This window comes from Raphanus sativus, chromosome 7 (genome assembly GCF_000801105.2).
Source record: "Raphanus sativus cultivar WK10039 chromosome 7, ASM80110v3, whole genome shotgun sequence".
NCBI classification, from domain to species: Eukaryota; Viridiplantae; Streptophyta; class Magnoliopsida; order Brassicales; family Brassicaceae; genus Raphanus; species Raphanus sativus.
In genome coordinates, this window is record NC_079517.1 from 10,390,737 (window position 1) to 10,410,998 (window position 20,262).

At 38.3% G+C, this 20,262-nt stretch overlaps 6 protein-coding genes across 7 annotated transcripts; 4 read left to right on the forward strand and 2 right to left on the reverse strand.

The window, feature by feature from the left end:
• The first annotated feature begins 252 nt into the window (after positions 1-252).
• LOC108814123 (CDP-diacylglycerol--inositol 3-phosphatidyltransferase 1) lies at positions 253-2,274 on the forward strand. Its single transcript, XM_018586624.2, has 10 exons — positions 253-440; positions 566-641; positions 728-812; positions 903-952; positions 1,178-1,217; positions 1,304-1,414; positions 1,495-1,609; positions 1,707-1,763; positions 1,842-1,940; positions 2,027-2,274. The coding sequence occupies exons 2-10, from the start codon at positions 572-574 to the stop codon at positions 2,087-2,089; spliced, it is 690 nt and encodes a 229-aa protein (XP_018442126.1). The 5' UTR covers positions 253-440; positions 566-571; the 3' UTR covers positions 2,090-2,274.
• A 326-nt stretch (positions 2,275-2,600) lies between these two features.
• On the forward strand, positions 2,601-5,108 carry LOC108814122 (glycerate dehydrogenase HPR, peroxisomal). Its single transcript, XM_018586623.2, has 12 exons — positions 2,601-2,928; positions 3,004-3,087; positions 3,189-3,329; positions 3,410-3,531; positions 3,620-3,701; positions 3,771-3,843; positions 3,942-4,033; positions 4,129-4,203; positions 4,272-4,457; positions 4,538-4,582; positions 4,692-4,806; positions 4,880-5,108. Exons 1-12 carry the CDS (start codon positions 2,806-2,808, stop codon positions 4,900-4,902), a joined length of 1,161 nt encoding a protein of 386 aa, XP_018442125.1. The 5' UTR covers positions 2,601-2,805; the 3' UTR covers positions 4,903-5,108.
• Positions 5,109-7,274: 2,166 nt separating this feature from the next.
• LOC108817180 (alpha,alpha-trehalose-phosphate synthase [UDP-forming] 6) lies at positions 7,275-10,451 on the forward strand. Its single transcript, XM_018589818.2, has 3 exons — positions 7,275-9,630; positions 9,697-9,970; positions 10,055-10,451. The coding sequence occupies exons 1-3, from the start codon at positions 7,610-7,612 to the stop codon at positions 10,340-10,342; spliced, it is 2,583 nt and encodes an 860-aa protein (XP_018445320.2). The 5' UTR covers positions 7,275-7,609; the 3' UTR covers positions 10,343-10,451.
• A 337-nt stretch (positions 10,452-10,788) lies between these two features.
• Positions 10,789-14,103, reverse strand: LOC108817181 (microtubule-associated protein 70-1). The gene is made up of 11 exons (XM_018589819.2): positions 13,687-14,103; positions 13,521-13,606; positions 13,361-13,426; positions 13,102-13,272; positions 12,859-13,029; positions 12,609-12,764; positions 12,382-12,528; positions 12,214-12,285; positions 11,617-12,132; positions 11,354-11,541; positions 10,789-11,240 (listed from the first exon to the last, which is right to left on the reverse strand). The coding sequence occupies exons 1-11, from the start codon at positions 13,916-13,918 to the stop codon at positions 11,201-11,203; spliced, it is 1,845 nt and encodes a 614-aa protein (XP_018445321.1). The 5' UTR covers positions 13,919-14,103; the 3' UTR covers positions 10,789-11,200.
• Positions 14,104-14,529: 426 nt separating this feature from the next.
• Positions 14,530-16,453, reverse strand: LOC108818144 (uncharacterized). Of its 2 annotated transcripts, none has more exons than XM_018591026.2 (5): positions 16,210-16,453; positions 16,051-16,126; positions 15,907-15,970; positions 15,732-15,827; positions 14,530-15,507 (listed from the first exon to the last, which is right to left on the reverse strand). In XM_018591026.2, the coding sequence occupies exons 1-5, from the start codon at positions 16,403-16,405 to the stop codon at positions 14,770-14,772; spliced, it is 1,170 nt and encodes a 389-aa protein (XP_018446528.2). In that variant the 5' UTR covers positions 16,406-16,453; the 3' UTR covers positions 14,530-14,769. The 2 variants fall into 2 exon arrangements, with proteins under 2 accessions (XP_018446528.2, XP_018446527.2); XM_018591025.2 differs by having other exon boundaries at positions 15,907-15,979; positions 16,210-16,452.
• Positions 16,454-16,600: 147 nt separating this feature from the next.
• On the forward strand, positions 16,601-19,307 carry LOC108818143 (IAA-alanine resistance protein 1). The gene is made up of 11 exons (XM_018591024.2): positions 16,601-17,014; positions 17,095-17,178; positions 17,319-17,368; positions 17,487-17,538; positions 17,697-17,825; positions 17,918-18,120; positions 18,199-18,345; positions 18,453-18,560; positions 18,658-18,759; positions 18,853-18,897; positions 18,986-19,307. The coding sequence occupies exons 1-11, from the start codon at positions 16,702-16,704 to the stop codon at positions 19,139-19,141; spliced, it is 1,389 nt and encodes a 462-aa protein (XP_018446526.1). The 5' UTR covers positions 16,601-16,701; the 3' UTR covers positions 19,142-19,307.
• The last annotated feature ends 955 nt before the right edge of the window (positions 19,308-20,262 follow it).

Below are 20,262 nucleotides of genomic sequence, written 5' to 3' on the forward strand. Positions count from 1 at the left end.
GTAATCAAAGACCAAAGTCTATGCGTTCATTTGTTTCTGTATTGCCAAATAATGAAAACTGTTTTGTCTGTTTCTTGCTATACTTCTAATTTACAAAGAAATATTCCAATTTGGATGCATCTTGACATATTTCATTATCTGCAATGAAAATATGAAGAATGTTTAAACTACAAGGGTTTATTTGATAATTAATTTAAACTATCTGAAAAATATTTAAAATTTGAGGGGTTTATTTGATAATAAGACATTGACAAATTCCACTTTTTGTTTGAATGTTGTAAAAGGAAGAAGCAGCCCAGATTGATATAACATTCATTACATCTGGCAATGGCAGCGAATCTGATTCGATTGGATTTGCATTGAAGTAACTTGAGAGAGCCTCCTTCTACTACAGATCTCTTCTTCTTTGATCCTCACAACTCTATTAGCGTCGTCACCAAGTGAGTTGTTGTTCGATATTCGAGCTTTAATTTAGGGGTTTACGGGACGAGATAGGGTTCGTGTCTATTTGCATTTCCGGTTGATGGGTTGTGAGAAAGTTGAATCCTTTTTGCTCTCTATGCAGGTGAAAATGGGTAAGAAGGAGGAGAGAGCTAGACCACAAATGTTGTCTGTTTACCTTTATATACCTAATATTGTTGGTGGGTCTTTTTTTTTTTTTTGATATCTCTCATCAGCTATCTTCTTCTTTTTATTTAGCGTGAGAGTGATTGTTGAATTGCTACAGGGTACATGAGAGTTCTCTTGAACTGTGTTGCCTTTGCTGTCTGTTTCTCCAACAAAACACTCTTCTCCCTGCTCTACTTCTTTAGGTGAGACTTATTATTTGGTTATATGATTGTCTCATGTTTTTGGGTTAATTGGCTTTAATAGTCTTCTTTGCTCAATGTGGATCTCTACAGCTTTTGTTGTGATGCTGTGGATGGCTGGTGCGCTCGTAGATTCAACCAAGGTATATTAACAACTTCTTCTCTCTTTTTATTATATAAACCGTCTCGTTCCTATGTCTTTATAAATCAAGAAGATTGAGTCTCTATGTTGTTATTGTTTACATAAGATTATATTTTCTGTTGCAATGAATTACTTCATTGTGGTTCTATAAGTTAAGACATGTCATTGAGATGATATGTATGAAGCTAGAACTTAACTCACTTCACTTTCTTTCTGTCTTCCTTAGTTTCAACATTTGGAGCTGTTCTCGACATGGTGACAGATAGGTAAATCTTTTTTTTTCCTACATATATGCGATGAATGATCACCCTTGTTCATTAAAATCCGGGTGGTGCTTTTTGTTAAATAATAGAGTTAGCACAGCCTGTCTACTCGTGATTCTCTCTCAAGTCTACAGGCCTAGCTTGGTCTTCCTTTCGTTGCTTGCTTTAGATATTGCTAGTCATTGGCTTCAGATGTACAGGTACAAAGCCACCACCACATCCACTCTTTCTTCTCTTTTTTTGCACACCGCGTCATCTTTTGTCTACTCTACTCTCGCAGTACGTTTCTAGCAGGGAAGAGCAGCCATAAGGATGTCAAAGACAGCACTAGCTGGCTTTTCAGACTCTACTATGGAAACAGGATCTTTATGTGTTACTGTTGTGTTTCTTGCGAGGTGTGATCAAAACCTAGTCTTTTTTTTTATATCCACGTTTAAGATCATTCATGTCTTCTTAATATACAAAGCCATTTTTTTTTCTCTAAATGTGCAGGTTCTGTATATCATCCTCCTCCTCATTGCAAAGAACCAAACCGAAAATCTCCTCAATGTTAGCTCCCATCCATCCTTTTTCCTTCTTACTTTCTACTCAACTACACTAATCAATGGCTCCTCTCGTTCGTTGCAGGTCGTAGTTTCCACTTTAACTCAGATCTCACCACTCTCTTTTCTATTGGCTTTGACATTGTTCGGTTGGTCCATGAAACAAACAGTCAACATCATTCAGGTAAAAGCTTAGCTTAGCTTTCTTCTTTGCTAAATTTACCTTACATTAAAAGCTCCTTTTTGGTCTCTAATCGGTTTTTGTTTCAGATGAAAACAGCTGCAGATGTCTGTGTACTGTATGATATAGAGAAGCAGCAGAAGAAACCTTGACATTTCTTCCTTATTCTGAACCTGCAACACTTTTTATGTTTCTTAATGTCTGTAGAAACATCTTCCTTTGGTTTTTAAACAATATTGATTTTGCCTTTTGACATAATTTCTGTTTGTAAATATAATCTGATTATTACAAGTTTGTATTTCCTCTGTTTCAAAAAGATTGTATGTTTTAGAATTGAGTTACGATGCATTAAAAATTACAAAAGTACTATTTTGTGATTAGATTATTGTCACAATTCTTAGTCAATTAAAAATTTAAGAAATATAATTAATTTCTTTGAACTTTACAATTCAACATTATTACCTAATAAAATATGCATTGAGGATCATTGTGAATGGAACAAGTGTTTTGAGTACAAGTTTTCAATGCATCACTGCATCAGTGAGGTGAGGCAGATAATGAACACGTCAGCGTTAGCATTATCTGGTTCCAAAACGTAAGGTCCATACTTAGATAATACACAAGAATCAGTTCTTGTCAATACGCCAAAGTAATCCTTCTCAGCTTATGAACCACACCAATAACAAAACAAAACACGTTGATAATAACCATGCAGAACCAACCGTTGGATCTTCATCTCGATTTCAAACCACAAACATTCTAACTGACTTGAGATTTGAGATTAAAGCCTGGACCTCTGTTTCCAACTTCTTTCCACAAAAACACTTTTCTCTCCTTCTTGAAGCCTTTTTTTTTTCTTTTACCTGCCATGGCAAAACCAGTGGCTATTGAGGTGCACAATCCTAATGGGAAGTACAGAGTCGTCAGCACGAAACCAATGCCTGGAACTCGCTGGATCAACCTTTTAGTCGACCAAGGTTGTCGCGTCGAGGTAAACTTTAACTCATCAAGAATATTACTAGTCTTGATTATTCGAAACTAAAAGCTTGTTTTCTTGAATATATAGATATGCCATTTGAAGAAGACCATCTTGTCCGTAGAAGACATCATTGATCTGATTGGAAACAAGTGTGATGGAGTCATCGGTCAGGTAATAAAATGAAAGAGAGAAAGACAAAGTGTCTATATATTATATACAACCGAAAGTTCAAAAAAAAAAAAACGGTTTTAAGTTTTTTTTTGTTTATATAGTTGACGGAAGATTGGGGAGAGACTCTGTTTTCAGCTCTGAGCAAAGCAGGAGGGAAAGCTTTCAGTAACATGGCCGTTGGTTACAACAACGTCGACGTCGAAGCCGCCAATAAGTATGGCATCGCCGTTGGTAACACTCCGGTAATGCTATTTTTCTTGTCGGTTTATTTTATATAGCTGAATAGTTGGAAGGCAAAGTGTTTATGTTTTGAGTTGGACAGGGAGTGTTGACTGAGACTACAGCCGAGCTAGCCGCTTCGCTTTCCCTTGCTGCCGCGAGAAGGATTGTTGAAGCTGACGGTTTCATGAGAGCTGGCTTGTACGAAGGATGGCTTCCTCATTTGTAAGACAAAACCAAGAAAATCAAGAAAACCGGTTTAGAGTCCTTGGAGTCTAATGAGAGGCTAAGATGATTGTTTGGTTTCTTGTAGGTTTGTGGGGAACTTGCTTAAAGGACAGACTGTGGGAGTGATTGGAGCTGGACGTATTGGTTCTGCTTATGCTAGAATGATGGTAACGCCAAAGCCTCTTGATATGACATTTTGTAAGCTTACCTTTTTTGACATTTTGATTTCGAAACAGGTTGAAGGGTTCAAGATGAATTTGATCTACTTTGATCTTTACCAATCCACTCGTCTTGAGAAGTTTGTGACAGGTTTATATATATATATATATACAGTTTTTCTATACAATACTCTTTCTAGTTTAGTTTTATTTGAAGTTAATATGTGTGAGGTAATGGTTAATGGGCAGCTTATGGACAATTCTTGAAAGCAAACGGGGAACAACCTGTGACATGGAAACGAGCTTCTTCCATGGAGGAGGTGTTAAGAGAGGCTGATCTGGTATCTGAACTATTTTATTAGTAACATTGTTATGTGTATCTCTCTTAGCTAGAAACTGAACTTGTTTTTGTCTAAAAAATAAAAAATAAAAACAGATAAGTCTTCACCCTGTGTTGGACAAAACCACTTACCATCTTGTCAACAAGGAGAGGCTTGCCATGATGAAAAAGGTGACTTATTTTTCCTGATCAAACTTATTATTGTTCTTGTTGTGACTTGAGAGTTAAACTGCTTTCAGGAAGCAATCCTTGTGAACTGCAGTAGAGGTCCTGTGATAGATGAGGTAGCTCTGGTCAATCATCTGAGAGAAAACCCGATGTTTCGAGTTGGCCTTGATGTGTTCGAGGAAGAGCCTTTCATGAAACCAGGGCTTGCTGATATGAAGAATGCCATTGTTGTTCCTCACATTGCTTCTGCTTCCAAGGTTTCCAACTGAAAAAACGTTTCTTTGTCTCAATAGATAAACAGAACTGACTTAATTTTTTTTGCTGATGATGTTGACAGTGGACTCGTGAAGGAATGGCTACGCTTGCAGCACTCAACGTCCTCGTATGCATTCTCATCCCCAAAAGCTCTTTATATAGAAGAATTAAAATGACTAAAAGTTGTGTTGTGTTGTGATTCATCTTCTGATTTGAAAATGTTTTCTTTTTAACAGGGAAGGGTCAAAGGATATCCAATTTGGAGTGACCCTAACCGGGTCGACCCGTTCTTGAATGAAAACGCTTCACCTCCCAATGCTAGCCCAAGCATTGTCAACTCAAAAGCCTTAGGTAATGCACATCTTATGCTAAGGCCTTAGATTATTTCAAACTCTAATGTATATTCTTTGGGGTTATTTTTCAGGATTGCCTGTTTCGAAACTATGAGTTCAAAGTATGAAGAACGGGGAGATATGGAAGAATCATGTTAATATATGTATCTGATGGTCTCAAGTTGTGTTCATGTAATGTATTACAACAACCATGTTGGATCATTAAAAAAAAAAACACGTTATAAGTGGTTTTTTAGTTTGCTGAGTCTTGTACCCATCATGCTCTTCACATCATGTGTTATTTTCATTTTGCATTACCCACTTCTTTATCCTATAAATTTTCTATATAAGTATATTTTCTAAGACTTTTTTTTTGTTTAGCATATTTCATTTCTATTTTTGATTATTTGTAGTCATGGTTCTACCGTTTGTTCAGAGAAGCGAGGGAAGATGAGTGTTCTGGTCTCCGCAATAGCAGGACGTGTGTTGTCCATTGAATCTGATACTTCGAACTGAAAGCCGAGCCATGTACAAGTCTTGTTTCGGATCTTCTCGAGTCTTGAACAATCTTTAGAGCTCTTCTTTAAACAAAAAAAAAAAGAACAATCTTTAGAGCTCTTCTTGAAACCTTTCCACTTGCTCCAAGTTCAAGTTTAGTTGAGTCTAATAGGTCTATTAGTTTCATCTTGAGACAGTGAGTACTACATTTAGAGAATTAACAAATAGTCAGTCCACTGAACCAAAAAAAAAAAACAAATAGTGAGTCCACGATACCATTTAGCAAAAGGTAATAACAGAATATAATAGATTAAAACTAACATATCCATATATACCAGTAGGAAATATAGTAAATGATTAAACTCTAAGAATAAAAAAGAGAGAGAATTAAAAGTTTTCTTTACATCAAGAGAAATACAACTGTATATTTGTTATTTGTTATTAATTATAAATATTTTTTTTTAATTATAACTATTGTGATAGCTAAAAATCATATAATTGCTAGAAACCTTCTCCCATTTGTAATATACTTGGAATTGTTTTATCCTGTAACTTCTGTTTTTATGTGTAAACGACTGTCAAAAGTAATCATAATAAATTTCTCAGAATTCTCTACATTTTAACCTTTAACAAATTTCATAAGCTCTTTTAGTTATGTCATGAATGTGGTGAGGTTGTTGAGAAAAAAAAAAGAATGTCGTGAGGTTACTAATTCTAGAGTTTTGTTATTTAGAAAAGATTGTACATGTGATCAAGGCCCGGTCTAATGAACAAAATAAAATACATTTCTTTAATTGAATTCCCTTACTAATATATGCAATTTTTGGAAACATCAAAATTTTTAAAATTTTACGTGGTATATTGATGATTATTAATTTTTCTTGAGTTCAAATTTCATTTCATAGTCTCAGAGATTATGAAGACAACTTTAAGCACTTCTATACTACAATATCCTCTTTAAGTTTACAACGAAAAGTTTGTTACAAAAGACTGTAGGTTGTAACTTGTATGAATCATTTTAAACGAATCGCCTTGTAGGGGTTGCCAACTCCTATACATGCCCCAGTTGCTTGTGCCTCCTAGACTAATATAGTAATATATATAGTCTACATTACCGATATTCTCGGCAACATGAACTTATCTCATTTAAGCTAATTTTAAGTTAATTGTTGTATCACATTGTATGTTGGGTCTGCTTGTATTTTGTTTTTGAGTGAATCGATAATGATAAGAGTATGATAAAGTTCGTATAAGTTTTTTTTGTATTATATTGATTAAGATGTTAGATCACATTGAATACTCACTCTTTTGCTGACAAAAGCTCAAGATCTCGACACGTAGTACGCCGAACGATCTATTAGGGGAAATAAACAGAGACCACGTGGGTCGTCTTGCTGATACCAAAACCCTATTATTCATTTCTTAACTAATTTATTTGTTCGGACAGCTACTGAAGGGCCCACTTCGATCTAAGCCACTAAACGGATAAGATCAAATAAATTCTCGACGTGAGGATACATCCTACTTTACGTGCTCTAAGCTTTTGACCGTTCGATATTTGGGACTGTTACCAAATCATCTTCGATCGCACGATACAAATGCTTCTTATTAAAAACATAACTTTTTTCTAACAGATTTGAAGAACTATACCTAACTATACATAACTTTTTTCTAACAGATTTAATCTAAATTTTGAAATAGTTTGATTTTGTATCAAATATTATAATAGTGTATTTTTGGTAATTAAAAAAATATTATAATTTAAATAATAAGAAATTGGGTATTTTAGTACAAATCACATCAAATTGAAACGGTGAGTTGAATTCACCACTTACAGTACATCTTACATTGAAACTAAAAAGAGTAAAGTACACATGCGCACAAGCTTGTGTCTGAAAAGAGTTTTTTTTTTTTTTTTCGTTTATAGTTTTTAGTTTTAAATTCCTAATCTCACTCTCAGACATTTTTAAAAAGCAAAACTCAAACTGTCCATCCAAAACAGCATAAGCATTTCTCATCAGTCATCATCAACAGTAAAAAAATCTCCTTTTTCCTTCTTTTGTTAGAAAAAATTCAAACCTCACGTTTAATTGTTTTTGAGCTGCTTTCAAGCTGTAAAAAATATTCTTGAATCTATTCCTTTCCTCCTTTCCTCAGACTTAAAAGATCATCTTCTTCTGTTCGATCAACCCTTCCTTTCTCTTTAAACCTATCTCTACAACTACTACATCACTTGTCTGAAAACCAAGAACCTCTGATTTCTTCAAGACAACAACAACAAAACAAAAAGTTTCTCTCGTTTTTAGCAATTAATTTCCAAAAAAATGGTTTCAAGATCTTATTCAAACCTGCTGGAGCTTGCTTCAGGAGACTCTCCCACCTTTGGCCGCATGAACCGTCAGATCCCTCGCATCATGGCCGTCGCTGGAATCATGTCCAACATCGACAACGACTCCAAACAAAACCCCCCCTCTGATCTCTCTCCAAAAGACCGTATCATCATCGTAGCCAACGAGTTACCAATACGAGCCCAAAGAAAGCTAGAGACTAGTACTAGCACAACAAGCAATTGTCACTGCAGCAAGACTTGGAGCTTCACTTTAGACGAGAACTCTCTCCTCCTCCAGTTAAAAGACGGGCTAGGAAACCAAGAAGCCATCGAAGTCATCTACGTAGGTTGCCTAAAAGAAGAGATCCACCCCAACGAGCAAGAAGAAGTCTACCAGCTCCTCCTAGAAAACTTCAAGTGCGTCCCAACGTTCTTACCTCTTGATCTCTACACCAGATACTACCACGGTTTCTGCAAGCAGCAGCTCTGGCCTCTCTTTCATTACATGTTACCCCTCTCTCCTGACCTCGGAGGCAGGTTTGACCGCTCTCTCTGGCAAGCCTACGTCTCCGTCAACAAGATCTTCGCTGATAGGATCATGGAGGTGATCAACCCTGAGGACGACTTCGTCTGGATACATGATTACCATCTCATGGTGCTGCCTACCTTCTTGAGGAAGAGGTTTAACCGCGTCAAGCTCGGTTTCTTCCTCCACAGTCCCTTTCCTTCTTCGGAGATTTACAAGACTCTCCCTATCAGAGAGGAGCTGCTTAGAGCGTTGCTTAACTCTGACTTGATAGGGTTCCACACTTTTGATTACGCGAGGCACTTCTTGTCTTGCTGTAGTAGAATGCTTGGTCTTACTTATGAGTCAAAGAGAGGGTACATTGGTCTTGAGTATTACGGTAGAACCGTGAGCATCAAGATACTACCTGTTGGTATCCACATGGGTCAGCTTCGGTCTGTTCTCAGCTTACCTGAGACTGAAAAGAAAGTTGAGGAGCTTATTGAGGAGTATAGTCAGAAGGGGAGGACGATGCTTCTCGGTGTTGATGACATGGACATCTTCAAAGGGATATCTCTAAAGCTCTTAGCTATGGAGCAGCTTCTTACGCAACATCCTGAGTGGCAAGGGAAGGTTGTGCTTGTGCAGATAGCTAATCCAGCGAGAGGGAAAGGGAAAGATGTGAAAGAGATGAAAGCCGAGACGTATTCGACTGTTAAGAGGATCAACAAGGCGTTTGGGAGACCTGGATATGATCCTATTGTGCTGATAGATGCGCCGTTGAGGTTCTACGAGAGGGTTGCTTATTATGTAGTGGCTGAGTGTTGTTTGGTGACAGCTGTTAGGGATGGGATGAATCTTATACCTTATGAGTATATAGTCTCACGTCAAGGGAATGAGAAGCTTGACAAGATTCTGAAGCTGGAGGATCATCATCACAAGAGCATGCTGGTGGTTTCTGAGTTCATCGGTTGCTCTCCGTCGTTAAGCGGAGCGATTCGTGTGAATCCGTGGAATGTTGATGCGGTGGCCGATGCGATGGACAGTGCACTTGAAGTGGCTGAGCCGGAGAAGCAGCTGAGGCATGAGAAGCATTACAAGTATGTGAGCACGCATGATGTTGGCTATTGGGCTCGTAGCTTTCTGCAAGATCTTGAGAGGAGTTGCGGTGAGCATGGGAGGAGGAGGTGCTGGGGGATTGGGTTTGGTCTTAGTTTCAGGGTTGTGGCGTTAGACCAGAGCTTCAGGAAGCTGTCGATGGAGCATATAGTGTCGGCTTATAAGAGGACAAAGACCAGAGCTATTCTTTTGGACTATGATGATACTTTGATGCCAGAGGGGTCTATTGATAAAAGACCTTCGACTAAGTCGATTGAGATATTGAACACGTTGTGTAGGGACAAGAGCAATCTTGTGTTCATTGTTAGCGCTAAAAGCCGGGAGACACTGTCTGACTGGTTTAGTCCTTGTGAGAAGCTTGGGATAGCTGCTGAACATGGCTACTCTCTGAGGTGAATCTTCTTGTTGTTTCCTTGTTAATATTTTATAAGTAAGGCTCTAATCTTACTACTACACAGGCTGAAGAAGGCTGTAGAATGGGAGAACTGTGTGGCAGCAGCAGATTGTTCTTGGAAACAAATTGCAGAGCCTGTGATGGAGCTTTACACCGAGACAACAGATGGATCAACGATAGAAGACAAGGAGACGGCTCTGGTGTGGAGCTATGAGGATGCTGACCCTGATTTCGGCTCATGTCAAGCTAAAGAGCTTCTAGACCATCTTGAAAGTGTCCTTGCCAATGAACCTGTAACAGTCAAGAGAGGACAGAACTATGTTGAGGTCAAGCCCCAGGTTTGTGTCCTGACAAAAACATGAGCATTTGTTTCCCACTTTGTAGTGTCATATATTCTTGTTTTTTTTTTTTTGTAATTGCAGGGGGTGAGCAAAGGACTTATAGCGAGAAGGATGCTTTCGATGATGCAAGAAAAAGGAACACCTCCTGAGTTTGTTCTGTGTATTGGAGATGATCGGTCTGATGAAGACATGTTTGAAGTGATATGCAGTTCCACTGAAGGCCCTTGGATTGCCCCTAGAGCTGAAGTCTTCGCCTGTACCGTTGGTCAGAAGCCTAGCAAGGCTAAGTATTACCTGGATGACATTACTGAGATTGTCAGGTTAATGCATGGTTTGGCTTCTGTTTCAGAACAGACCATGTCTGTTTAAAAAAAAACAGAGAGAAGTATCAGAGAGATCTTTTGTTTGTATATTACCACGGAAACCTTGTGACGAAAAATATATGTAGTTTTTGAGTTTATGAGTAAGTGTTCATGCACTAAGATGACTAGAAACCTTCAATGGCTATCTCCTTGTTAACGTTTGACATTGGACTAAGAAACGAAACTAGTTTCTTCTTTGCTTTAGCAACTTCATCTTGGGATTGAAGATAGGCAGCTGAAACACAGCTAAAAAGCACAGGAGAGGGACTAGAGTATTGGTCCGGGGTGGTCAGGACTGGATACTAAATGTGTTACATGAACTCTGCTTGACTAGCCGCCATGACTCAGATCTGTTAACCAAGCTCTGCTATTTATCACAAACAGTATCTTGGTATAACAACTAGGAAATAAAAGGTAAGCAAGCTTGATGAACAACAAAATCAAAAGTAGAAATAATCACACAAAACCTCAAAAGTAGATTGAAAAAGAAACCGAACAAGTGAAGGTACACAAGTTCCAAATACAGCTCTAATAAACCTATACAGCCCAGGCAAACTACTTCTGCAAGGATAGAAAAATGTTATACCAAAATGTGAAACATCTCTCCTCCCTCATCGCTAAGTAGTGCAAAGCTGGTCTAAGTCAGAAAGCATACTCATCTCTCTCTTTGGTGGTTGGTACCATAGATAGCATTCTCATGAGTTCTATGGTAATACAATAAATCACAAGAGGATGTAAAGAGAGCAAGTGAAATAAGAAGATATAAGGTTAAAAAAAAGAGAGCTTCAAAAGCACACCAGCCTATAACGGGTTTTACTTTTTTCTTAAACTGATACGCCCACGAGAACCAATCACTTCTCTCATCTCACTGTGTGCTCCTAGTTAACCCACTTCGTCCAGCAGCTCTGCAGAAGAAGACCAAGTTTTAGTGTGATTTTTCAATATTAATGATAATAGTTCTTGTAGAAATAACTGATTGTAGTAATGGATAAAGTGATATTTTAGCATTGCTATATACCTTCCAGCAAGTATCTGGGCAGTGTTGGATGAGTTCTTGGTGTTTGAAGATCTTTTAGCTCTGTTATCCTGATCTTTATCCACACGCATAGCAGCAACCTCTTTCTCCATTGCAGCTACTTCCCTTCTCATCTTCTTTGCTTCAACCTCCATTGCTTTTGTTAATGTTTCAACTTTTTTTGCTAACATCTATCAAAAAAATAATATATAAAAGTTCCATTCACAAGTTGAGCATAATTTTATCTCGCATGTTAAGAAATTTACCTCTATGGCATCATCCTTGTCTTTGAGGCTTTGATCCTTTTCATGTGAAGATTTTCTCAAGGCAACTACTTCCTTCTGAAGTAAATCATACAAAACCCCTGGGACATTGTCTTCAGTTGTTGGTGGAGGGAGTTCACTCGGTGGCTTCTCCTCTGAATCTTCTTTCCAGGCACTAGGTGACTCTGATTCTTTCGCTTCCTCACAAGCCTTGTTGAATGAATACTTCCCAGGTCCGTTTAGAAGTGCTTTGCCTCTGTCCAATGATCTTGTACCTCCATCAAATGACCTAGATGTTCCTTTAGCGTTCTTCAGTACCGAAGTGGAGTTAGAAGTAAAGGCATTCCTCATCTGAGAAGATGGAGATTTCTTTGGCAAAAAGCCATTTGATCCACCGAGTGACTGCCTGCGAGAAGGTCCATTACTCATGCTTCTTCCCTCAGGTGTGTTCCTTACGCTGCTGCTTGAGGTGCCTCTCAGCGTCTCTTCAAGCACTTTAAGCCGTAGTTGAAACCTTTCCTGGAAGTTGTAAAAACATATAGTTTTAGTTAAGCAAGATCATATGTTATAACATGACTAACGGATGAATTAAATGAATACTTTTAGTTGTGCTTCAGATTTCGCAGCTCGGTCTGATATAGCAAGCTTGTCACGTAGCTGCTGCATTTCTCCCTGCAACAAGTGTTAAGAAGAGTTGAGGAAATAAGGCTTGTGTATTTTGTCACAGCAAAGAATCCACATTCAAAGGAAATCAAATCAAAAGTGAACCTGTAGAAACTTTCTTTCTTCAAGCCATTGCTTCACAGGCATCACTTTATCATTACCATCCTTCCATTCATTTGCGACCACCGTCGCAACTCGGTTTGCTGTAACCTTTGCCCGTGCAAGTTCCCGGTCAAGAGTTTTTCGTTCTTCCTGCAAAAGCAAAGCAAGAGAGTTGGAAAAAAAAAACTCTAATTCACTTTCAGTCATCTTATGAAAGTGTACAAAATTACATTCATCTCTTGGAACTTCCGCTGGTAATCCCTGACGGCATTAGCAGCAGCGCCACCAGCAAGAACGGCCTCTTCCAGCTCTCGTACAGTCTGAGTAAGCTTTTCCACTTCAGCAACCTTTTGCCTGTGCATTTTGTCTAGGATTTTGTTTTCTTCCTAAAGCATACAAAGGGATAAGGAACGTGACTGGTTGAAGGAATCCAAAGCCTGAGTAACTAGATACAAAAGAGATGGACGATGAGTAGATCACCTGACAGATCTCTATTTGTTTCATCAACTCTTGGTTCTTATTCTGAAGATCATCAACTAAGGCCGCTTTGGCCATGGCAGTTTGAACAGTCCTCTCAGCATCAAGTAACGCCGCTTCTTTTGATTTAGTGAGACGATCCAAGGCTCTGTTATCTTCTTGAAGCTTCCCAATCTACGCACAAAACATTGTTACTGCTCAGTACACAGTACAAAATAGTAACTAAAAAACGAGTGGGGAAAATACCTCAGAGCGAGCAAGCTTAAGTTCAGCTTCCAAAGGAGCTAGAATGGCTTCAATAGGAGGCATGTCATCATCTTTCTGAGCAGCATGGACCCTTCTTAAGGTGGCTTCAGCAGCGAACTGAGCAGCCATGGAGGCCCTCTTCTCCTCATTAATCTTCCTGATTTCTAGATTCTGCAACATACATACATTGTTGACCATAATCAAACAACCAGCGTAGATAAAGAGAAACAAAGGGTGTTGTTGGGGTTTCAATACTTACTCTCCCTTGGAGAAGAGATTCAGTTAACTTGAGCTTCTCTTCCAACTTAGTAAGCTCATCAGTAAGCTAAAAACCCCACAAAAAAAAGAACATGAAACAATGTGAGCTTAGAACTAAAAAAAAAAAAAAGCAAGTGATGATGATTAATGACAAGAAACACCTCTTCAACAGCTTTCTCTCTCTGCCTCTCAGATAACCTCAAGGCTCTGATCTCAGCGTGTGCTTCCCCTAACTCTCTATCCTTATCTGAGAAACAAAAAAAAACCATTTTTTAAGTAAACTAAAAACAAGATCTGAAAATCGAGACATTAGATCAAAAACACTACCTCTGACTTCGTTCTCGAGGCGATTAAGCTCAAGCTTAACCGGATCCGAGCCGTGGAGAAGAGTGATGAACTCATTGTCGGCGTCGAAGCTAGGCCTAACCGGTCTCCTCCTCGACGAGCTTTTCCCTCCTCCGCTGCTCTCTTTGTACGACGACGCCGACACCGTCAGTGACGGATAAGGCGTCTCAGCTGCCGACGCTGAGTAACCTCCGTCGGCCGAAGCATCCGACATCTAGATCTGATGTTCTCTCTCTCTCACAAACACATCCAAAATATCCTCAGGATCCAAATGCAATGTAGAGAGTAGGAACAGAACCTAGAGAGAGAGAATGAGATTTAAATGATGTCAACAGTTGTTTCTCTCTCTCTCTATGTTCTTGTAAATGACAAAGACAATGAGAGGAAATAAGAAAGAAGACTGCTACTCTACTGGATTACGTTTATTAATCAACCTCTGATTAAATTAATAAATCTAAATATAGAGACTATTTTCTTGATTTGTTATATATACATATCGGTGGATAGTTAATTAAGTAATTGTCTTTTTTGGTTTGTTTAGTGATGTTGATTAGTGAGAACAAGCTGTGATTAGTCAAACAGATTCTTTGCGCGTGAAAGGAGGGAACGTGTAGTGTCTTTTTTTTTTTTTTTTCTTTTTCTTGGAGCAACTACGTGTTCAGTGTCTATTGACTTGTGTTGATGATCTCTATGTTTTTCTTTTTCTCAAGGGATATTCAATAATGTATGTTTTGTCCTCTTTACATTACATCTGATCCCTTTGGCTTTTTTTTTATTAATTGAAATTCCCTCGAAATTTAAATAGAAATCTAAAATGCTCTTGAATATCGTCGTCACCAAACTTCTTACTTATAAATTTTACCCTCTATGCTTCAACTTTATATCATACAATAATCACTGAATAAAACCTGAAGGAAAAGATTACAATATGATTATCTGTTAATTTGAACCAAAAAAGGGCAGGTCAATCAAAGAGGAACTGAGAACTTGAGAAGCTATGCTTTGCAGACAAGAGATCAAGACCTATCAACTACTCAATTCATCGCTAACTCAAAAGATAAATTTCTAACCGGATTCGACTTTGTGTATAGTCTGATACGTTTCCCACTGAGGCAAGGATGATAATAGCTCCCTGAGTAGCTTACAAGTATACTCTTCCCAAGAGGTAATCGCTGATGATACACCAGTCAAGTTAAGTGAATCCTTCTCTTCCCCATTGGAGCATAAATATCCAAGGGTAGTGGTTACAAGGCCCTTATCTTTCAGGAACAATGCATTCATGGCATTGATAGTTTCCAACTGAGATTGCGACATAGCTTCCACCACTTCTTCCACACCGTCATATCCAACCTTGGAGGTTTTGAGTTCGGAAGCTTTCCAACGGTAGAACTGAACAACCTGAAGCGCATGAAGAACGTTGGTAAACTCCCGGGTGAGAAACTCTCCTCCTTTAGCTATTTGTATTGGACCAACGAGTCGATCAGAGTCATCTAGAGAACGATCATCGCCTTGTAAGAAGCTATGTACGTCGAAACCAAGAAGATGCAACCTCGCAACGCAGATATCAAACCCATTGGCATGCTGATGAGGAGGACAGAACCAGTACATGTTAGCGGAAGCAGGCAAAGGAAGGGGAAGAAACTCATGAGATGCGCATTGAGAGAGGAGACGGGAAACGAGCTTGGAATCTTCGTCGTGAGATGAATCCCGGGTAAACCACATCGCAAGAGTCAATCTTTCCCCTTCTGTTACCTCATCGACAGAGTGAATGTTCCGGTCATCGGCAGTGTACATGATAACATCCTGTTCAATGACACCAAAACTCATTATCCAACTAAGTGAAAAGAACACACAAACTTGAGGGCAAAAGCCCAATAGAGTCGAGTCCCGGCCACTAGAAAATTAACATTTTGGTATCGCCGGAGACAAAGAACCGACACGTGTTGCCACGTGACTACTATGGACCACTTATGTGGGGCTAGGATATATTTGTATAATTCAAAAAAAAAAAACACACACACACTTACTCCAGCGGAGGGAGATATGGTAGCTGGTTCTCCACTCTGAAAACGAAAAAGACCGCCTTTGAAGTCTTTACCGTAGCTATTCAAGTAACAAACCGCCTTCAAAAACCAAAGTGATTTGTACATAAACCTCAAAATCAAGGAGGAGGAGGCATATAAGAAAGAGTAAGAAACGAACCGAGAAGTCTCTTTGTTTTAGATATTGTCTGTTATCATCACTGTGCCACCCAATGCTAGCTCCTCTACACCAGCTGATTCAATAATAATTAAAAAAAAAAAGAATCATTCTTTACTGTTAAGACAAAAAGGTGGTTACTTTTACCTAACCAAGCCAGTGAACTCAATGAAGAGCTCAAACTCACACCCAAACGTTTCCTCAATCTTCTCTTTCAACCTCTCTGTTTCAACTCAAAAACGCAATGAGGAGATGATGATGATGATCATAAAAGGAATGTTTTTCTGAAAAGGGGAATGTAAAGACCTCGAAGGGAGACGAAAGGGATGAGGAGGTGAGGAGAATTGGTGGCGACGAGGTGAGAGAGAGTGGTGGAGAAGACGTTTGGTCTGTACCCGACAGTAGAGCAGCTCTTGTGTATGAACTCGAGCTCCTTGCACTCTTCCGGCGAGATGAAATCGTGGAGAATCAGCCTCGGGTGCTCTCTCTTTCCCTCCCACATTTTCTCTCGTGTGAAATCCAGAAAACTAATCGGAGAAATTTTAGAGATGATGAGAAAGACTCTGACGCTAGCGGAAGGTTTCATGGAAGTGAAGATCGTTCGTCTCTCAAGAGCTTCCAGGTGAACCCGAAGGTTTGACTGAATCTCATAAGAGGGGGTTTTCTATTCAATTTATAAACAAAGGGTCAAAACTAAAGAAAGAAAAGATTAAAGGTTTATTACAAATGATCAAATCTCATCACACCTGCACTAATCTCTCTCCCTGCATTTGATCGGAAACCCTTTTCATAGCTCAGATGACGTTCTCGCTGACAAGACTCGTGGTTACGTTTCTGGTTCTGGTGCTCTTTCTGGATCTGTGCGTAGAAACCGGATTCTCTCACTCAACCCCGGCGCGTGAAGACCACTTGCATCATCACGGAGGTGGGTGTAGTGGTCATTCTCACGATCACGATCACGATCATCATCATCATCATGAGGAGGTGAAGAAGATGAAGTTGCCGGAGGAGCTGGCTGAGGAAGAGGATATGAGGTTGTGCGGGTTTGGTCCCTGTCTTCATCACGACCATGCTCACGACCACCAATCCAGTTCTGCTCTTTCTGGGTTTGGTAATTGAATTTTTACAATTGAATTATGATTCTTTTTTTTAGAAAATGTCGGCTTAGCAAATGTTTTTTTTTGGTTGCAGCATTGTGGGTTAATGCATTGGGATGCTCTCTTTTGGTTAGCTTGGCGTCACTCATTTGTCTGATACTGCTCCCAGTTATGTTTGGTAAGCTAAACTCTCTATGAATGAACCGATGGAGAAAAATCGTCTCTTTTCTCGTTTATTCATGTGATACATAATGTGTTCATTAGAGTGCTGTTGAGTTTCTTTCCTTGTAAGTAATTGGTTTGTGTTTTAAATTACAGTTCAAGGGAAGCCAGCAAAGTGGTTTGTTGATGCCTTGGCTCTGTTTGGGGTAAGTTTGTTTCGGCTGCTTTAGCTTTTCTTTGCCAGTGGTGCTTCTGAATTCTGTATGTATGTCCTCTGTTACTACTTCAAATAATTCTGATTAATTATATCTGTTGGTTTACTAGGCAGGAGCTATGCTGGGGGATGCTTTTCTTCACCAATTGCCCCATGCTTTTGGTACAGTAATCAACACAATGATCTCATATCTTCTAGTATCAGCATTGTGCCGTTCATTGCTTTAACTTCTTGTTTTTATCGTTGTTGTACAATTGACGAGCTCCTTTCCGTGCCAAGAGATATCTTTTGATGTGTAAAATATTTTATTGGTCTGGCAGGTGGTGGTCACGCTCACTCATCTGATCACCATGAAAGCCATGCCCATCATGATCATGATCATTCTCATTCGGGTTCACCTTCACACTCACATTCTATACAAGATCTGTCTGTGGGATTGTCGGTTCTCGGTAAGTAGTACAACACTTGCTCTAGTGTTCATAGAAGAAACTAGTTTGACAGATCTTACATTCATTTCCAAAATCATTCTATGATTGTCTAGCTGGTATCGTGGTCTTCCTTCTTGTGGAAAAGTTGGTGCGGTACGTCGAAGAAAACTCGTCAGGATCCAGTACTTGGGGCCACCACCAGCACCACCACCATGCAGGCAGTAAGAAACTGAAGGATGAGGACGGTCCTAAAAATGCAACTGAAAACTCATCAGAGAAAGTCTCTAGTGGCTCTAAGGATAAGTCTCTCCGTAAGGTGAAATGTCAATATTTCCATCTGCGGTACATCAGTTAATGGGTTAACTCCATCTGATGACTTGTTTGTTCATTGCAGAGAAAGACGTCTGCTATTGATGCTGTTGATAAAGCAGATTCAGGCGCAGAAGAAGTCACTTCCGATGGAGAACTGGAGAAAACCAAACAGGTGGAGAAGAATTCAAGCTTAGTATTTGGTTACCTCAACTTGTTCTCTGATGGTGTTGTAAGTACGTGCGCCCCTTTGTCATTTATTGGAAGGAAATAGCTACCTTTGGATGAATAAAAGATTAACAAAAGTTTTTTTCCTATTTTTTTTTTGTTGTTGAGCAGCACAATTTTACTGATGGAATGGCGTTAGGAAGTGCGTTTCTCATCTACGGATCAGTTGGTGGATGGTCAAGAACCATGTTCTTGCTTGCTCACGAGCTTCCGCAAGAGGTTCCTACTCTGTTTCATTTACAAAACTTTGAGAATGTGTATAGCAACAAATAGCCCTATATGTAAAAGATATCAATGGGATAATAATACTTTGCAGATAGGTGATTTTGGGATTCTAGTGAGGTCAGGCTTCACTGTATCAAAAGCACTCGTCTTCAACTTCCTCTCTGCTCTTGTCGCACTTGCAGGAACTGCTCTGGCAAGTCCTTCTGTATCATAAGAACTGGCACATCTCTAGAAATGTTTAAACTGAACTAACACTGGTGATGTTTTTTTTGGTCTCTGGCCACAGGTTTTGGTGTGGGGAAATGAACCGGGACAGTCATCGTTGATTGAGGTAGTAAATGAACATTTTGCCTTGGTTTGATCTAGTAACGTTAAATGTAAATGTGTATAATGTTTGGTGGTTGGTTGAAATCTTGTAGGGATTTACAGCGGGAGGATTCATATACATAGCGGTTGCTGGTGTTCTTGCGGAGATGAACAACTCTGGAAAATCAACACTTCAGAACAGTGTGTGCCATTTGATATCGTTGATGCTTGGCATGGGTGTTGCTCTTGGCATCTCTCTTCTTGAATGATCTCTTCATAACAATTGATCTGTAACCGGATATAGAAATGTCCCAAACTAGGGGTTACAGGAATGATTTATCTTCTACACTTTTGGCAAATTTGCGTCTAAGTTTTGCTTATAAAGAACTAGTTTGTAGTGTTACAAAAAAAAAGAACTACAGTTTGCTTCCTTCATATCTGATGTGGAATTCTTAAAGCTAATAGAACCATAGAGGGTCGCACTTAGACTGAGGCGTGATATGTTAAAGAGTGATACCTAGGTTTTACATTTTAGTTTGCAACTTTAATATTCCCTTCAATGTTTAATTCTAATTGTCATTTTAGATTTACACGATTTTGCATATTTTCAAAAATAAAAGCATAATTAATTATCACTAAATTTTTTTTATTGAAATTGTAAAATGATATTATTTTGAAACGAAGATTTTATTCCACAATAACGATCAAAATTGAAATAGAGAAAATAATTACTAGATTTTGATATGTGCATCTACACATATTTTATTATTGTTAATATTTATAATTAATCAGATTTATAAATTTATATTTTGCAAATATACTTTAAAATCTTTAATATTATGAAAACCAGTACTAAAATATGTACTTTTAATTTTTAAAATGTTTAATTTATAAAATTATATTTAAAATATCAAAAATTAAAAAAATATGCATTTAACTTGACCAAGAACTTAAAAACTTTTAAAAATATATCATTTTATCATATGGTAAAATGAGTTACATCTATCTTGTGACGGTTGAAATTTCATGTGATATTTTTCTGTCAAACTATTAAAAATATCTAAATCAATATAAAATGAGTAAAAGGGATTATTTCAATACAATTATAAAAAGTCAAAACAATAACTAAAAGATAAAATTTAATAACAATTAAGTATTTACAAATATAAACATAAAGTAAATACTCCCTCTGTTCCATATTACTTGATGTTTTACCTCAATGCACAAATATTAAGGAAAACTATTTTTTATTTAAAATATTACTAAATTACAATTTAAAACTAATTTATTTAATTATAAATAGAAATAATAAAAATTCAATTGGTTACACAGTTTTTGATAAAGTTAAAGTTACATAGATTTGTGCAAATATCATCTATTATGAAACAAC

Coding starts and splice junctions, on each gene's coding strand:
- LOC108814123 (XM_018586624.2), top strand. CDS start 572: ATGGGTAAGAAGGAGGAGAGAGCTAGACCACAAATGTTGTCTGTTTAC. Junction 1,764..1,841: donor AAACCGAAAATCTCCTCAAT/GTTAGCTCCCAT, acceptor CGTTCGTTGCAG/GTCGTAGTTTCCACTTTAAC. Junction 1,941..2,026: donor AAACAGTCAACATCATTCAG/GTAAAAGCTTAG, acceptor TTTTTGTTTCAG/ATGAAAACAGCTGCAGATGT.
- LOC108814122 (XM_018586623.2), top strand. CDS start 2,806: ATGGCAAAACCAGTGGCTATTGAGGTGCACAATCCTAATGGGAAGTAC. Junction 3,330..3,409: donor TCGCCGTTGGTAACACTCCG/GTAATGCTATTT, acceptor TGAGTTGGACAG/GGAGTGTTGACTGAGACTAC. Junction 4,458..4,537: donor ACATTGCTTCTGCTTCCAAG/GTTTCCAACTGA, acceptor TGATGTTGACAG/TGGACTCGTGAAGGAATGGC.
- LOC108817180 (XM_018589818.2), top strand. CDS start 7,610: ATGGTTTCAAGATCTTATTCAAACCTGCTGGAGCTTGCTTCAGGAGAC. Junction 9,631..9,696: donor GAACATGGCTACTCTCTGAG/GTGAATCTTCTT, acceptor ACTACTACACAG/GCTGAAGAAGGCTGTAGAAT. Junction 9,971..10,054: donor ATGTTGAGGTCAAGCCCCAG/GTTTGTGTCCTG, acceptor TTGTAATTGCAG/GGGGTGAGCAAAGGACTTAT.
- LOC108817181 (XM_018589819.2), bottom strand. CDS start 13,918: ATGTCGGATGCTTCGGCCGACGGAGGTTACTCAGCGTCGGCAGCTGAG. Junction 13,273..13,360: donor AATCTCTTCTCCAAGGGAGA/GTAAGTATTGAA, acceptor TGTATGTTGCAG/AATCTAGAAATCAGGAAGAT. Junction 11,241..11,353: donor GCCCAGATACTTGCTGGAAG/GTATATAGCAAT, acceptor CTTCTTCTGCAG/AGCTGCTGGACGAAGTGGGT.
- LOC108818144 (XM_018591025.2), bottom strand. CDS start 16,405: ATGTGGGAGGGAAAGAGAGAGCACCCGAGGCTGATTCTCCACGATTTC. Junction 16,127..16,209: donor CCCTTTCGTCTCCCTTCGAG/GTCTTTACATTC, acceptor GAGTTGAAACAG/AGAGGTTGAAAGAGAAGATT. Junction 15,508..15,731: donor CCATATCTCCCTCCGCTGGA/GTAAGTGTGTGT, acceptor GTCATTGAACAG/GATGTTATCATGTACACTGC.
- LOC108818143 (XM_018591024.2), top strand. CDS start 16,702: ATGACGTTCTCGCTGACAAGACTCGTGGTTACGTTTCTGGTTCTGGTG. Junction 17,015..17,094: donor TTCTGCTCTTTCTGGGTTTG/GTAATTGAATTT, acceptor TTTTGGTTGCAG/CATTGTGGGTTAATGCATTG. Junction 17,826..17,917: donor TGTGGGATTGTCGGTTCTCG/GTAAGTAGTACA, acceptor ATGATTGTCTAG/CTGGTATCGTGGTCTTCCTT.